The sequence below is a fragment of the Sturnira hondurensis genome, unplaced genomic scaffold (assembly GCF_014824575.4).
Source record: "Sturnira hondurensis isolate 20B ecotype Veracruz unplaced genomic scaffold, ASM1482457v3 Scaffold0011299, whole genome shotgun sequence".
Classification (NCBI taxonomy): domain Eukaryota; kingdom Metazoa; phylum Chordata; class Mammalia; order Chiroptera; family Phyllostomidae; genus Sturnira; species Sturnira hondurensis.
Window position 1 is genome coordinate 1209839 of NW_028083930.1, and position 17265 is coordinate 1227103.

Sequence of the window (17265 nt, forward strand, 5' to 3'; positions counted from 1 at the left end):
CTGCCCTGGCTGGCATAGCTCAGTGGATTGAGCACGGGCCTGCGAACCACATGATCGTGGTTCCATTCCCAGTCAGGGCACATGCCTGGGTTGCAGGCCAGTTCCCAGCAGGGGACTCACAAGAGGCAACCATACATTGAGATTTTTCTCCTTCTCCCCTTCCCTTCCCCTCTAAAGATAAATAAAATATTTAAAAATATATATCTTTATCTATACCTTGGGGGGCTATTTCATGCAGTCTTAAGAGCCTTACAAAGGGGCACTCAAGTTAACAAAGCTACAGACGTGTTCAGTTAAAACTAAAGGAATCCCCTCATATTTTCATAGCACTAACATTTATAAACTAACATTTCTTCCTATTTGCCCTCAGGTGCCTTGGAGGTTCTTAATTTTTGGTTTATTTACCCATGGGTTACAGTGTCTTTAGGACTCCAGGCATTTTAAAGAACAAAGCAATTCAACTCACTAATTCCCTTATAATGAGTTGTTCATATTAAGAGCAGCAGAGGTGGGATTTGAGGACTTACTAAAGTGCCTCCTTTAAGCAAGCATTGGCACCTCTGGTTCACTTTTTCCCTCATAGCCCAGGACCTTGCACATAGTAAGTGCTCAATAAATATTTATTGAATAAATAAATGAGTGGCTCAAATTAATAAAAAAATGTATTATGTCTCCAATTTAAGTGATGCTTAAATTAAGTAGGGAAGTGTATGTGCCAGTATAATCCCTGATTGCGGAGTTTTTATATATTTCTTAGTCTGTTTTTGGGAATCTAAGATACATTGGCCTGAGGGTCAATAGTGCACAGATGCACATTTAGGTTGGTGGGGTAAGAGGACAGAATGCTCCCACATAACTTTTGCTGTCCATGCCAGTGCTTGGGTCCAGAGCCCCACTTCACAGATTAGAGAGAATCTGAGTAAGAGTTGATGATGATTCAACATTTCTCTAATTCCAGAGTTAAAAATACTCTTTATCCTAGTCCACTTATTTCTTATGATTACTGTGACATGTGGGTGGAGGAATGTTACCTCCAAGGGAAAAATACACTGAGAGCTGTGGCCTAGAATGCTGAGGGGACCCACTTTTAGAATAGTTAACCCACTACCATGCTTGGACCCTTGACCAGGTAATTTCATTGTTATTTCTCCCTGATCTCAGTCACATAGTGAATTCTCATGTCACACACTGAAGAGAATAGACATGGCAAAATCAGAATTAGATCTTGGCTTATGGAGCTTTTCTTTATGTCCAGAGCAACTCCCACCTGAATCCTAATTTAGGCATAACTCCAAGATTTGTGAAGTCACTTTGACTTGAGAGACTTCAGAGCACAACACCCTAATCAAAAAAGGGCTCTACATTCTTCATTTGTTTTGGGCTGGCAGATGTTACGCTACTCCTATGAAGTCATGGTATAGTTTCTTAGTCTAAATTTTTAGAGTGTTGAACTATTTTTTTTATTTTTTGCCCTCCATTCCTTTCTAACTTTGCCTGCCCTTCCTTAAGTTTCCAGTTCCCTGATGTGCCTGGTATTATAGTGCAATCAGGTAAAAGCTAGGGCCATAGAGGTGAGAGTTACTCTGTCATCTGCAATTATCTGTCTTTTCAGGTATTGTCTGTATATTTCCTTCTCTTTCTGTTGCTCCTTAGGAACAGAGATGTGTCCCCTCATAGACAGCAGGATCTCCTAAAGGATTTCCTTGAATAGCTCAGATATACTCCAGCTCACATTTGCTTCTGAACTTCAGAGCTCAGTCATGTTTCAGCTGCCTGCCTGCCTCCCTGAGCCAGGCATTCTCTCCAGTTCACTGCCCCTTTTACCCTCTTTCTGGCTGGACTACTGAACTTTAGCTCTTCCTTCCACCCCCCCACCCCCGCCCATGCCTCCACTGTTCTTTCTGTTTCTGTCTGTTTTTTTCCTCTCAGAAACCTGTTTACCTACCAGCAGTTGCTTGGTTCTAAAGTCACTACTCTCAGCTTTGCTTTATTCCCCTAGGAGGCTTATAGGATGTAAGTGAAAACAGGTGAAAACAGAAGCTTCTCTCTAAGTTCCTAACTTGCTGACTAGCCCTGTAGTTTGGAAAACCATGGCCAAAAGATTCAGGATTTGCATAACCTACACTGTGAGATGATCTAAGATTTAGGGTTGAAAGAGACCAATATGGGCTCAAACAGGTATATTGTTGCATATTGGCTGACATCTTTTGTTTCCAACCTAAGCAGGTTATGGCAAATAAAAGGCTGTGTTTCTTGGGCTTGGAATGGTGTGTGGCTAGGCTTTCCCAGGCTGAATGAGGATAAGGAAACCTTTTGGAGAGTTGGCTAGCTTGCCTGTGGTGGGCATGAGGGTGAAGTTAAAAATAAAAAGCTTATCTTGGTGTTAACCTTCTTTGCATTGAAAAAAAAGAACAGTTATTCCAACTTTAATATGTCATGAATAAATACATTCTGTGTATTTCCTAAACCCTGAAATCAATTTGCATGTCTGGTCATTTTCTACTAATCTCTAATAGCCAGATGTGGTAATTTTTAAGATCTTTTTTATACTACCAAACAAAATGGAACTGATGCCCTTTCTGACCCCCATTACCAAAGTTCAATAATTCCTCTCCCCTTTCTATTACAATGTATTCTCTCCAAACATTTTCCCCTCTATGATCTTAGAAGCATAAACTTTTAGAGTGAATGAACATGAATCTTAAGTAGCATCTAGTGCAACCCTCTTATTTTAAAGATTAGTAACTTAGGCTCAAAGAGGTTTAGGAACTTAAGCACAGTCACACAAGCAGCTGGTGGGAACTGTGATTATAACCTGGCCTCCTGTACTCATTGCCATTTGACAGCAGGTCTTTGCACTAGCTAATTCAAAAATTAAGTTTGCATTTAGTGTGACTTAACTTCCAGTGACATCCATCCTTCTTCTTCCCACCTCCATGGGTATAGTACTGAGGAACTCCAGGACCATAGATCTCAGGAAAAGTAACTCTACTAAATGCCAGACAGGTTAGAGAAGTCGCAGTGAGATGAGGCTGTAGTCCCTGAAGATGCAAAGAATGGCATCTTCACAAACTTAAGGACCTTACAGGCAGATTTCAGTTCTCACGAAAGTGGAGAGCAAGGGGTAGAAGCCACTTCCTTGCTACTAGGAGTTAAAAGGGGGTGATTATGGGGACAGGCTGAGTGTGTGCTGGATCTCCATGGTGGAGAGCTGGAGGAATGCTAACCTGATTGTGAAGAGGAAGATAGAGACTAGGAGATATAATAGAGCAGAAGAGCATGTCCTATTCTGAGCTATTTCTCTCTGAGAGAGAAAAATCTGGAGGTAGAGAAGGCTTGCATTAGGCTGAGGGAAGGCCTGAGAGACTTAAGGTTCTGAGGAGCAAAGACTGGGAAGTGGGTGGCAGAGAAGGAGGTGTGAACAGCTATTGCTTTGATTTGCTATTTTGTCAGTGTTCTTCATGCATTGGTTCTGGGAGGGAGCCCTGGGCTTGCCCACAACAAAAAACAAGTCCCTCTGTGGTAATACTATGTTATAGCACAAAACTGCAATTGGGAAAGAAAAAGGATGGAGAACCTATCTCCAAAGGCCCCTTCCTAGCCTTAGCTCCTTGCATTTAGGACTGAGCTGTGTGCTCTAGACAAGCATCTAGTGTTCTGTACTAAAGCTGTTAGAGAAGACAAGACAGAGCAGAGGTATGATTCATTAAGACCTTCTGGAAGAACAGGTTCTATGTTGGGGTCTCATTCTAATTAGTTGTTTTTCAGGTAAGTCCCTAAGTTTGGCCATGAAATCATTCTGGTGGACGACAGTCCTGAGACATTTTAGAGTATTTATTTGCCCCATGTTCTCATTTCCCTCCCATCATGCTCACATACTCAGAAATCAGGACCAGAATGATCTGGGATCAGCATTCTCATGCTGTAGAGAGTAAGGAGGCCAGATTTTATCTGATCTGAACTTTTAGATCTCCCTTGAACCAAGTATAGGCACTGATACTCTTCTGCTAAATTTACCTTGCTGCCAGTTTGTTCTTTACTTCAGTGTCTCTGGTTATATTTTGCTTTTTTGTTTGTTTTGTTGGTTAGGTTTCACTTAAAGGTGAGATAATATGGCATTTGTCTTTCACCACCTGGCTTATTTCACTTAACATAATGCTCTCCAGATCCAGCCATGTTGTCTCGAAGAGTAGGAGATCCTTATTTTTTTCTGTTGCTTAGTACTCCATTATGTAAATGCACCATAGTTTTCTGATACACTCACTTACTGATGGACACTTAGGTTGCTCCCAGCACTTAGCTATTGTAAATTGTGCTGCTATGAACTTTGGCATGCATAGGTTCTCTAAATTGGTGTTTCAGGATTCTTAGGGTAAAATTCCAGCAGTGGAATTGCCAGGTCAAAATGCAGTTCCATTTTTAGTTTTTTGAGGAAATTCTGAACAAAGTGACAGTAACCAGAGGGGAGAGGAGAGGATGGTAATGGGAGAAAGAAGGGGAAGGGTCATCAAGGAACATATATAAAGGACCCATGGACAAAGCCAAAGGGGGGTAAGGTTGAGGATGGGAGGTGGGGCTGGGTGGGGAGGGGGGAAGTGGTGATGGTAAATTAGAGACAACTGTATTTTAACAACAATAAAAAATTAAAACAAGAAAAAATGTAGAGAAAGAACTTTTAGATCCAAATGAATAATTTTGAAAAATAAAAAAATTTACCTTGCTGCTTTCACATACATGTAAAAGAACTGGGGAAAAATCCCCCCACCCCCCAAATCTTAGGAAGTACTTGGAAAGGAAACATAACACATTCAGTGGGGGGTAAATGAAAGCAGAATTCAGTTTAACTCATTGGAGAATGTTTAGCTATGGGAAATTAGGAGCTGGGAAAGGGCAAGAAAGCCTGGACATCAGAGAGAAGTATAGAATAGATTCCCTGAAGATGATGAATCTCACAGTCCAGGTTCCAAAGTCTTGCTCCTACCCTTGGAACTTCAGTATTTGTTGGAGTGCATGGATAAATTCCCTCTCTCAACAGGCTCTATCTTCTCCTTGGCTCTTTATGTTGTACTTTAGATACTTTAGGCTTATGACCTGGTGTGATGGGATTATGATGCTGTGAAAAAGTTGAATTTGTTAGGAGTCAGGAAAAAAAGCATTTATCTCTGGTGTTTCTGATTTTATTGACTTGTTTGTACTGTTTCTCTTCACTGGGTAATCAGAATCAGGGTGTAGATGATAGGTTCAGGGCAGTGGTTAAAACATTATATGAAGAATAATGCATTCCACTCTCCACACTGACACTACTCTAGGTTCCCCTTTTCCCCAATCCTTTGTCAGATTCAATATATTCCATTTGCTTTTTTTCACTTGAAAAATGTATTTTTCAGAGAGGGCTACATAGTTCAATTAGCCTTACTTTGTGATTTCCTGGGAATTTAACTCGTCTGTAAGACAGACACATTCTTTGGACCTCACAGTCCTCAGAGTGGCAGATACATACTTTTCTGACCCAATCGCCTCCTATTCCCATCTTAAAACTTTATTTAGTGTCTCTTCTTTAATGTGGGGATATACTCATTTTTGTGCCCCAAGTAAATATTGTATACTCCAATTTGGTTATGTTCTTTTCCCCCCTCAACATGTGTCTCTCAACATACAGGGCATACTACAATTTCATTATTCATATATCTGCTTTAATTTTGTTCTGACATAAATACACAGTTTTTCTTATGACCCAGATACAGAGCCTTTTCACAAGCCCAATATTAATCAGAATCTCTTATTTCTAGAAAGCCATATGGCTTAAATGCAGATATTCTCCTCAAAGTAGATCAGGATTTCTCTTGCTTATACTCCCAAAGAGAGTGCCAGAATCCTCTCCTCCCCAGGACTGAGGCTCTGTCCATCTGTTACTGACATTGGACTCCAGGGCTAGGGAACAAAAAGAGTTGGCATTATGCAGCAGTTGAAGATAAATGAGAATATGTGAGACCTAGGGGCTTAGTGATGGTGGGTTTTATATTTGTCTGATATTATAGGATAGAGATTAGGGGAGCAAACATATAATAGGTGTTTGGAAAGATTTCATCTTTATAAGCTAGTGTAAGAACTAGTAGGATTGAGTAAGTATAAATGTCCTACTGTCATTTTTGCATTTTCTGAGGATCAAATTATTTAGAGCACATAATATAACTGGCTATTTATCTATCTATTTATTTATTTTTAGAGAGAGAAGGAGAGGGGAAGGGAGGAAGAAGGAGAGGGGAAGAAACATTAATGTGACAGAGAAACATCAATCAGTTGCCTCATGCATGCTCCAACCCAGGACAGAACCTGCCCTAACTGGGAGTCAAACTGGCAACCTTTCACTTTCCCAAATGATACCTAACCAACTGAACCACACTGACCAGGCCTGGATCCTCATTTTATAATAATAAAAGGACTTGGCCTGGTGTTCTTCAAAGGCTGACCTAGGCCATAGTGAGTCTCAAGTTGTTTGTCATCAATGTATTTGAGTCTTACTGGGTTTCCAAGAAGTATCAAGTATTTAAGTCAGAGATTCAATAAACCAGTTTACCTCTGTAGCTTTTCACCCTGTCTGAGGCCTTGGCTGGGATTCTAGAACCAGAATAGAAGCAAAGAGCCAGGGCACAGAAGTAAAAAAATAAACATATGAAGCAAGGATCTGCATATTCCCAGTGAAATCTAGTACTGAAAGCACTAGTTTTCTATTGTACATTGTTGATATCTGGGACTATATGAAAGAAGGGGAGCATAAGTAATGGTTAACTTAGAGATGAATGGCTGAGATATCAGCTTTCATTTCTTTTTCTTTTCCCCCCTAGGGCAAGGTGATAAGTCTGACCTTTCTGACTCTGATCTGGAAGTAAATGAGCCAAAGGTGCTTATAATGATCTATTAATAAACAATTAGTGTAGGTCTAACTGGGGTAAGAAAAAAAAACAAATTATTAAAGAAGACCTACAGTAGAAAGAAGGAGAGAGATGAGAGGGTTAAACTCTTACCTCTTACCCAGAGGAAAGAGTTCACATAGAAGAATGACACACATGTTGAAAAAAATACTGGAACCTCTGTACTAGAATCCCTTCTGAAACACGTCTGCTATTTATGAGAATAAAGAGCTCAGGGATATGAGTAGATGGGAGATACTCCAGCTGTTACTGTAACCCTAATTCTGCCTTCCTGAAGGCTCACTCACAGAGATAAATCACTTCTATTACCTGTCCTTGAATAATGAAGTTTCTTCTTATTTTAAAATAGAAAATGGAAGAGGCATCCCAGAAATTCATTCTGGAAGCCTGCTTCCCCAATCAGACTCTGCTGTAGGTCATTCACTGGTGTTAACTGTTATGCAGAAACTGACACAAGGAAAACAGGGCGTAGAAGAGACACTTCTGTAGTTCTTATGTAATGGGAGGAACAAGCTCTCTAGTCTCAGACTGGAAAGGGCTGAGTATTTTTGGCTCCTCGCCACACTTGATGTCATCAGCTTATTGGCATATACCCCAAAGAGTAGAAGAATCCAGTTAAAAGGTGCTTGTCCTGTGATATGGCAAAGCACTTAGACTCTGAGATGGGATGGTTATGTATTTAAGGTCATTTAGTTCTATACAAGATGACTATAATTATCAGGGACATGAGTCAGGGTTTTGATATTTGTTTTCTATGCCTCTCATATGTTGAATCCCTCCATTATTTATTCTAATAATCCTTCACTATCTGTTGTTTTTTCATTTATTTCTGAAATTGAAATAAAAGGGTAAACTCCATGAGAGTGCAGCCAACACTGATCATCAGGCTCAGAGTGGTTTGTTTTTTTTAAAATTTATTTATTTATTTCTAGAGGGGAAGGGAAGGAGAGAGGGAGAGAAATATCAGTGTATGGTTGCCTCTGCCGGAAACACACAATGTACCATGTGTCCCCTGCCAGGAACTGGCCTGCAACCCAGGCATGTGCCCTGACTGGGAATCGAACTGCGATCCTCTGGTTCGCAGGCCTGTGCTCAATCCACTGAGCTACACCAGCCAGGGCTCAGAGTGGTTTTAAGAAGTTCATGCTTATAAACTGAGTAGGACTCCATGTTTTTGCATTCCATATGTATAAGGTATGTGAGGTTATTGTGTATGAGCAATACTGTCTTAATATAAAACATGACCATTTATAGTTCTGTTTTTAATATGTGAGTCAATATATGCCAAAATATCCAGTTATTTTGAGGCCTTTTGAGGTCACTCCAAGCTCTAGTCTCCTGAACATTTCAAACAACGCTTATTTTCAAGTTCATAATTATTTGGTGTTTTTTTTCTGTCTTCTTCCTATAATTGATTAGATGGCTGTGAAGACTTTCTGAATATATATTTCAAAGTTCTCTTCCCCTTCCAATGATGGAGCAGATCAGGGATTGTAATCAAGATCATGTGTGCGTTTGTGGTGGGGAAGGGAGATTCCAACACTGTTCTGAGGGCTGCGTTGTAGAGAATAGAGATTATGAAGCTTGAAGGGAGAGCAGAACCATGGAGAGCAACAACAGGAGCCCAGAGTGTCACCATCAGGGGTTAGCACCATGGAGAGCTCAAATCACAGGTAGTTTGTTCCTCAAATAGGGGAAGAAAGCTGGACCATGGGTGAAGGCAGCCAGATCTCTAACAATCAGGCTAAAAGAAGAGACACCAGAGCTTCTGATAACATCATGTTACACACCCATCACTTGTTCTAAAAGGCCTCCTGAAGTCTTGTGTTTGAATCTGTCATACATACCCAAGAATATATAAAAAGTGAAGACGATCACCAGACTGAATTTGTCAAAGGAGCCTCAGTAATTATTACAAATTACCTATGTATTAGTGGTGGTAGAAAGGGTTTTAACTTGCTACAATCAATTATGAATAAAATTAAAGTTATCATCTAGTGAGGTAAGGAGTGCCATAGACCCTGTGTCCCCTCAGAGGCACTAATGCATGAGGAAGTCAAAATGTATTACCATCAGATAGGGTATAATCTGTATTAGAGACAGAGTGCTGTAAGGTACCTAAAATTATGTGAATAGTCCAGTCTTGATCATACATGGAAATTAGAAACGGATCATGTCTCTTAAGAAAAGTATTGTCCTCAGAACTTGGAGGCTGCTGTGTTAATTAGGAAATCTGTTCACTTTCTTTAGGCTTAGGGAAATTTTGGTAAATGGAAAAACACCTCTATCTTTAGTACTTGTTGCTTCAGTGAAGAATATGTAGTTTTCTGAGCTTCTACTTTGTAAAATTCTCAACAGGTTCATGTGTGCAATACTCTTGAAAGCTTGGTTTCTTGATGCTAGAAAGGAGATGCTAGATCTCCTTGTCATAACAAAAAGTTGAATTGGGTTTTTCCTTGGTTTAAAGAATTATTAGCATCAATTGGTTCTGACCCTGTAAGGAACCATCACTTCTGCTGATTTTAGAATTTATGCAAAGACCTCTAGGATTGGCCTCATCCAGGAAATAAAATGTCCCAATACAGCCAAGAGTTAAAAAATGAATCATTGAAAATTAACATGAAAAATCAAAGGAGGAAACATAATTACCAAAACTTTCTACTACCCTAGATTTTTCATTCGGTAGTCAGTAAGGAGATGGCCCCGTCCACAGTTGTTCTCATAGAGATTACTATCCTTATGTGGAATTCTCTTACTGAGAAGTAGATGACAAAAAAGAGATAATTGGGCCAGTATACAGTTCTACTGGAGTATGAAAAAATAAAGAATGTGACTAGTCACAGCCCTGGAGGTTTTATTTCTCTGGTAACTATGAAGATATTTCTTCCTAGCATGTGACTTAAGGAAAAAGAACTTTTGATTCCATTCTACATATTATTTGGAGTTCAATAAACTAGTAACAGCAAGGAGTACTAAAATAAAATCTAAAGGTTTATAGAGCAATGGCTGAACTACTTATTCTGCTATTTCACAGTGACCAGTACACCAAAAAATACCTTCTGTAGAAGTTTATAGCTGCAGAACTATGAGTCACTCTCCAAGTGAATAGTGAATGTCTCCAACAAGGAACTCTTGAAATTACATTTGGACCTTCTTTCTTCCTCAGTTGGCAAGTTGGAAGAAGGAGAGAGGGAGAGACGGAGGGAGAGAGAGAGAATGAAAGAGGGAGCAAGACCACAGGAGAACCTAAGGGTAGTGAGCTGACTCATATTATTGTCATTCTAGGGAACTAAACTTCAAACCTTATGTAGCAGAATTACAGGCTGTGCCTTAAGGAGTATAGGGAATGTGGGGAAGCCAAGGAAAAGAGTAAAAGTGCTACATAGAGATCTTATTTCTTTGTTTCAACAAGAGTAATTTTTCTTTTATCTGTTTTATTTATTTGAGAAATTCTCATATCTTTAAAAAAAGTGAGAAAAACACTACCCTAGAAGAAACTACTAAAACCAAATAGTGCCTAGCCCTAGAGAGAACTTAGGAGAGAGTCTTTGGCATAACTTCTGGATTGGCAGTTGACGTTCCACAGTTTGGGCCCCACTGCACGCAGGCTGGTTCTGCGTGGAATTAACTACATTCTGCTAGGCCAGTGTCTCTCTAGTGGTCTCAACTTCTTCGTACCAGAAAATGCACATATGAAGGAAGAGACTATACTTCCTAAGGGTTACAGCTGCAACTAGTAATAAAAAAGTGGATAGAATAAGTCTGCCAAGCAGACATGTAGGCTCCTCTAGAGTGAATGTCTTCTGGACCTCTCTGGCACACAAGAAATTATTTCTAAACCGGGCACCTCATCACCAGGGGGCTGCAGAATGGATGGCAATAAACAGAAGGTTATTGGGAAGGGGAAAGATATTCATGTGTGGGGCAGTGCAGTACAAGGTTAAATTGTTGTAACCTGGTCTAAAGCAAAGTGAGTCTGTCCACCTATCCATCTCTACACTAGGTCAATTCATGGAGTTCTAGAAGTAACTTGAGAAGGAAGAATCCAAGGAAGGCTGGTTACAATGTTGAATGTCAAAATGTTCATGAGATAACCACAGGATACATTAAGTTCATAGGGCTTGTTTCCCCCACATCTGGAATGCTAACTTTTGGCAATATCAGTGGAGAAATGTACGAAGGAGGGGGCAGGTGGAAAACTCCAAATGTCTAAACTGTTCCTGAGCTAGCCATAGCTCTAATGACCAGGTTCAGATATTACTGCTTGCTCTTCTCCATCCTCTCAATCCCTGTTCAGCCTTATGAGCCTAAAAATATATGCTGTACTCCAGGGAACAATATACCTCAGCAGCATATGAAATCTGTTTTTCTTATTCTAAATGGAAACAGCCACTCTACCACACCCCTTTGACCACTCAAGCATCAGTGTATTAAGTAAGGTATCTTATCCTTAAACCCTCATACTTCATCTGTCCCTGTTTTGACCAAACATTACCAGGTAAGGTAGGAACTGCCTCACTTCCTCTCCAGACCATCTCAGGGGTACCAAGTATCCCTCCTGCATGATCCTGGTCAGAACAGCTTTGTTAATAATCATTGCACCTATGCACCCACCTCCCACTATCATAGATGGCCTTCTTATTTCCAGAAATGAAGAGGTAAAATTTATTTAGATAAATGATCATATGTGGTTGTAGCTTTTATACATCCATGCATCTGGAGACACTGCACACCAGACATGAGTTCCCACTACCTGGACAGATGATACTGTACAAGAAAAATAATGCTTGAGTTAACTCTTCTAAGTTAACAGACCTTTCTTTTCATCCTCAGCTTCCCAAGATCTTCAAAAATTCTCTATTCACAATTTATTCTCTCCTAGTCTTTCCCTCAAGCCACTGTTCTAAGACATATTTATAAATAAGAGGATAGAGCATTTCTCCTTAAGCCTGCATGGAGACTGGTGCCCCAAGTTGAAGACCCCCCCCCCCCAAAAAAAAACCAACAACAGTGCAGCTGGTGAAGACTTAGCTAACATATAGATTTACTCTGTTCTCCAGTGTTTACATTCTAGGGTTGAAAAGCTCCCAGCTGTCAGGGACAATTTCTTTTTGTTTAGGTACCATCCTGGCACCATTAGTTCCCATTGCTGAACAAGTGCACTTTGAGTCACATCTGTCTCTCTTTAATGTAACTAGCAGGATTGAAAGGCCAGACACTTCAGTTGAAAGTCAAACCTATGGAGGGTCATTACTGAGATGCAAACACCCAGTGCCTCTCTTTGCCTTGCACTTGGCTTGCCCTCTTTCTGGACTCTCAACATCTCAGTGAGCTGGCTCAGCAATGCAAGCCTCTGGGCAAGAAGGATCCCTCATAGGAGGGAGGGGCTGCTGTCTCTGTAGTGATTTAGGAAGGAACTCTCTTTGGAGACTGTTGATGGATACAGTGTGGAAGGATTCAGCTACCCAGCTTTAGGGAGGGGGTCTCCAGTGTCCCCACATCAGTGAAAACTCCTTTACCATGGTGGAGAGAAGAATGGGAGGAGGTCAGACAAGATGAAGTGATTATCCCTCCAGCACCCTCCCTATTTTCTTCAGATGAAATTCTCTTCGCCTGTTTTCTTCAGATGAAATTCTCTACATCATCCTCCCCAGTTTTAATCCCTCCCCTTTCCACCCTCACCCTACCCTGTGCCCATCCCTCCTGGCCACTAGGTCCACCACCAGAGAGCCTCCTCCCTTTTCTCCTCCCCTGCAGTTCTTTCTGTTGTTTTTTTTTTTTTGCTGGCATCTGGCCGGGCACAGTTACCACCCTCCCCCTCACCAGCCCCACATCCCTTTGCTCTGCAGAGGTCCTATTCCTCTCCCCTCCCCCACCCTTGCCCGGCTCTGACAAGGCTGGAGACAGGAGGATGCATTCCTTTAGTCCCTTCACAGCCAGCTGCTCTCCCTCCTCTGGGACCCTAGGCTCCGAGCTCTGACTGCCTTCCTGGTCTCCTTACAAACTGTCCCCTACCACCCCATTAACCGTCAGCAGCCTTCAAGAAAGCTGAGATACCCACACAACCCTGACCTACATAGCCAGGTCCAGGGCAGCAGGACGGGCTCTTCCCCAAGGCCCTTCATCACTGTACCCCCTCCCCCCCCAAGTTTGAGTTCCAGACTGTAGCTAAGGTGCTAAGCATGCTACCCCACCCCAAATTTGGGAAAACAAATGTGTAGGCCAGGAAAGCTTTGGGTTTTTCATGTATCCTTTTTCCCAAGTTATCTTGTTCTTTCTTTTTGCCTAACCACCCCCAGGCCTCTGCTCACGTTTGGGTTTCTTTCCCCCACTGTGCCACTGTTAAGGATATTGTCATCCTCGGGCCTAATCTGCCCAGTGTTGTTTTGCTCCAAGAAGAAGCCCCCTTCTTTGCCTATGCTCCTCTCGGCAGCCTCACCCAGGCCCCCTTCCCTAGCCACTTGGATAACCACCTCTAATAGGGGAGCGGAAATGTTTGCATACAGCAGTTTGGGGAATTGCACTGGCCACCCAACCCTCCAGACATACATACACAAACACCCGACACACGCCCTGATTGTCTCACTCCGCCCCCAACACACACTGACACATACACACACATACGCAGGAACGCAGAACCAGACACCAATAGAGAGGCGCACTCCCAGACACACACGGACAGCAATACATCCAGACTCCTCCGGGCGGCTATAACGGACCACAAGCCCGGTGCACACGAAGACACACTCGACAGTATAAAGAAGGAAGAGAGCATCCCCGGTACACCCACGACCCACGGAGACACAGATGCTCAGACAGACACAGGGGTACTGGCACCCGATAGCGACTTAAACCCCGGGTTCCAAACAAAGCCGACAGACTTCCTCTGCCCCCAGAGCTGCTCAAAACCCCCGCCCCGGTTGCTGCCCACCTCCCCTGGCGCCGCCTCCTTCCTCACTCACCGTCCTGGGAGAGGTTGGCCTCACGAGGCGCCCAGCAGCAGGCGAAGAGCAGGAGCAGAGGGAGAGCGGAAGAGGCCCCCATTGTGCTTCCCGGCCGGCTCCCTGCTGGGCGCGGGCGGGCCTGGGTCCCCCGGGGCTGGGGCTGGGGCTAGGAAGGAAGTAGACTACGATGCAGAAAGGGCGCCCCGGAGCCACTAGAACCCCAGGTCCGAGGCGGGGACCGGGAGGGAGCCGGCACTGCTGCAGTCACTGGGATTAAATAGGATGCTCGGAACAAACCATTCGGTTGGAGGAGGAGGGGGGTGACGACGGGGTTGGGCTGGTCGCTGTGGGGGGTGGCAAAGCGGCGGACTGCCGCATTCCCCGCTCCCCCTTCTCCCCACGCCTCCTCCCTGCTTCCGAGGCGCCTTCCACCCTCACCCCTGGGAGCTTCGCCAGCCTGGCTCGGGTGTGGAGCTCAGGGAGGGAGCTGCTTTAGCGGCAGCGCCCGGCGCGCACCCTTCTTATGTTCGGGGTGGGGGGGAGGGAGCTTGGCAGGTCCCTGGGCCAGGTGGCGAGAGCGGCCACTGCAGACCTAGGCAAGGGTGTGCCCACTAGCCTCTAAAGGTTTGCTCTCCCCTGTTTAGCCACTGGGGATTCCCAAGAGTCCTGGGCGTCCCCAATCAACAATGTGGCCAGGGATGTCTCCCCACTGGGTAACCAGTTACCTCATGCTCCTCAATAGTAACATCCCTAATTCCTCTAACCCAAGAGCATGGAGGCCAGCAACAATTTGTGGCCTCAGGCGATTTCCCTTGAAAGACATCTTTCAGTAAACACACAAGTCAACGTTTCCCTTCATCCCTGTTACAGAAATTACCCTCCTTCCCCCCAAACAGTGATTTCCCTTAAGACTCTTGCCCAACAGCAATGGCCTACAAAGCAACCCAGTTTCCCCCTTAATGATGTCCCTTAGTATTTCCTATGTCCCACCTTTACTCCATGGCCTTTTCTCCGATATTTTTCTTTCTTCCTTAATCTTTCCTAAATCTTTCTTTTTCCTAAATCTTTCTTTTCCTTAATCAAGAGCCAAGAGGCTCTTGTTCTTGCTTCTCAAGTTTTAGTGAATAAGATTCCTGGGTCAGTGGTCTGATTTAGAGATCCTCAGGAAGCTTCCCCTTTAAGGACCTATGCATCTGTGTTGAATGTAGTTCTTGTCCCTGACCCAGATATAGTATGGATGAGAGGCAGGGTGTCCATACTTGCTCTTGGCTCAATATTTTCAAATCCCTGGGGTTCCTGTTCTTTGTGATTGAGTATCTCTAGAAGAGTGTTGGTACATCTTAGAAAGGGATCCTTCTGAGTAAATTTGTTCAAACTCAGATTTTGGGAATCAACTTCCAACTTTTAGAATCTCTGAATCAAAGATTTTTACATTCATAAGCATTCTTATAAAATGTGTTTCTGACACAGGGTGCAGCCAAAGGGGGGTGCCCAGGAAAGATTTGGAATGGTGTCCAGAACTCAAAGTGTACAGGAATATTGGAGGAAATATTAAGATATCCTCACACCTCCCCCCCCAGGGTGTCAGTTGGGGGAAGGGACAAATGGAGCAGGGCCATTGAGAGCTGTTTTGCATAGCAACAGTTTTGCAGCTAACCTCTGGAATGGTATTTAACATACCTATAACCTTTAACTGGTTTCATAGATATGTTAAATAGCTGTGGCCAAGTTTTGGGCCAGGGAGAAGGGAGTGGCGGAAAAACCAGGCTGGAACTGGGGCTGCTTCTCTGAGAGAGTGCCTGTGAGAGAGGCATGTGGCTTTAGCAGAGTGAAGACCCCCTCTTGGCCAGGTGAGGGGGAGAGCCACGCTGTTTTGGAAAGATGTAGACCCCTGGAGCCATTAGGAGGGAGAGCCGAGCGGTTTCAGCAGAGTGCAGACCTCCTCTTGGCCAGGTGAAAGGGAAGACCACGCAGCTTTGCCAGAGTGGAGATCCCTGCGGCTAGGTGAAGAAGAAAGACGCGTGCTTTGTGCGGCTTTGGTAGAAGAGGCCCACGCAGCTTTGGCGTGCTCCCTTTGGCCGAGTGGCCTGGAAAGCGGGAGAGACTTTGGCTGGAACTTGGTACAAAGAACTCTTGCCAGTGGAAGGTGCCGCATGACTTTGGATTACTTGGAGATCCTGCCTGGACAGGCAGGAGACACAGCTCACGTGCCAGCGACCTGAAAAACGGACGTGTGTTCTTTTCCTGATTTACGGTACCCGGAGTTGGGACAGTGGGAGAGGGGAGCGCTGTGTGTGTGTGTGTGTGTGTGTGTGTAGGTGTATACCCTTAAAGACTTTAATATTTTAAGGAAGGCATTAGGCCTGAATAGCATTAAATAAACATTTTGTTTCCTTTTCACAAATCTCTGGCATTAAGAGATGTCTTTCCAATTGGCGGCGGACAGAAGAGCCCTATAGATATTAGTGTATCGTCCTTGGGAGGGGCTCCTGTTTCCTGAAGTAGTTTTTGGCATCCCTCGGTGGGCCAAGTATTGCCCCCCCCCCACCCTTTGTTGGGTAACATTTCAACCTATTATTATTCAGTTGCAACTTAGGTCCAAGGGGCTTTAACTGACCTACCCAAGGTTATACTGACAGTTAATAGTAGAAAACACAATATCAGTTAGGGCATGGAATGATAAAGTTTTCAAGGTGCTTTCCATCCTGTTTTATCATATTTTGTCTCTAAATGGGGGATTTGGGTCCATGTCTTTCAACTCCTGGACCAGTCCCCTTCAGTGCTGTTGACTGGGCCACACCCTGCTAATCCTTAACATTTAGATTATCTTTCTCCTTTTCAGCCCTTTGTGATGGACACAAGCAGAATGGTTTGGGAAGTACTTTGTAATCATTAAAGCTCTACATAAATGTTAGTCATTGATGGTGAGGCCCAGAAAGAATATTCTCCAGGGACATCATTCAGGTTTGTCAGATGCTGCCCCACTGTTTTTCCCCTCATTGTTTCTAGAGCTTATCCATGGTTTCTGCAAAAAGAGCTCTGCCTGCCTCTTGAATATTTCTTGAGTATATGGGTTGTTTTTAAGACAGTTTTTGACTACCTTGGGCTGCCTGTCTTACCAGCCTTGATACTTGCCAGTGACTCCAAATTATTCCTCCTCCACGGGTTCTCTGGCATCTTGAAATCTTTGAGAGACAAAGATGTAGGTATTAGTGTGATTGAGAGATGTAGAGAGCTGGGTATAAGAGAGAGGAGATGGTGGTCTATGGGGTGGAGGAGGGGGATATAATAGGGAAACTGGAGTAGATGACAAAGGTTGAACCAAGTTGGCAGGAATTTAGCCATGCAGAAAATAGCAAGGAACAGATGTGTTTTCAAAAGAAGGATGG

The 17265-nt window shown here is 43.4% G+C and overlaps 1 protein-coding gene across 4 annotated transcripts in view; it reads right to left on the minus strand.

Moving 5' to 3' along the window:
- Positions 1–14165, minus strand: part of CADM3 (cell adhesion molecule 3) — a 30114-nt gene extending 15949 nt beyond the window's left edge. For 2 of the 4 annotated variants that reach the window (XM_037059821.1, XM_037059822.1), the window contains exon 1: positions 13895–14164. In XM_037059821.1, the coding sequence (XP_036915716.1) occupies positions 13895–13976 (82 nt within the window). In that variant the 5' untranslated portion in view covers positions 13977–14164. Of the gene's footprint in view, positions 1–13894 lie in introns of all 4 variants that reach the window. The other 2 variants (XM_037059824.1, XM_037059823.1) reach the window with 2 other exon arrangements.
- Positions 14166–17265: the final 3100 nt, after the last annotated feature.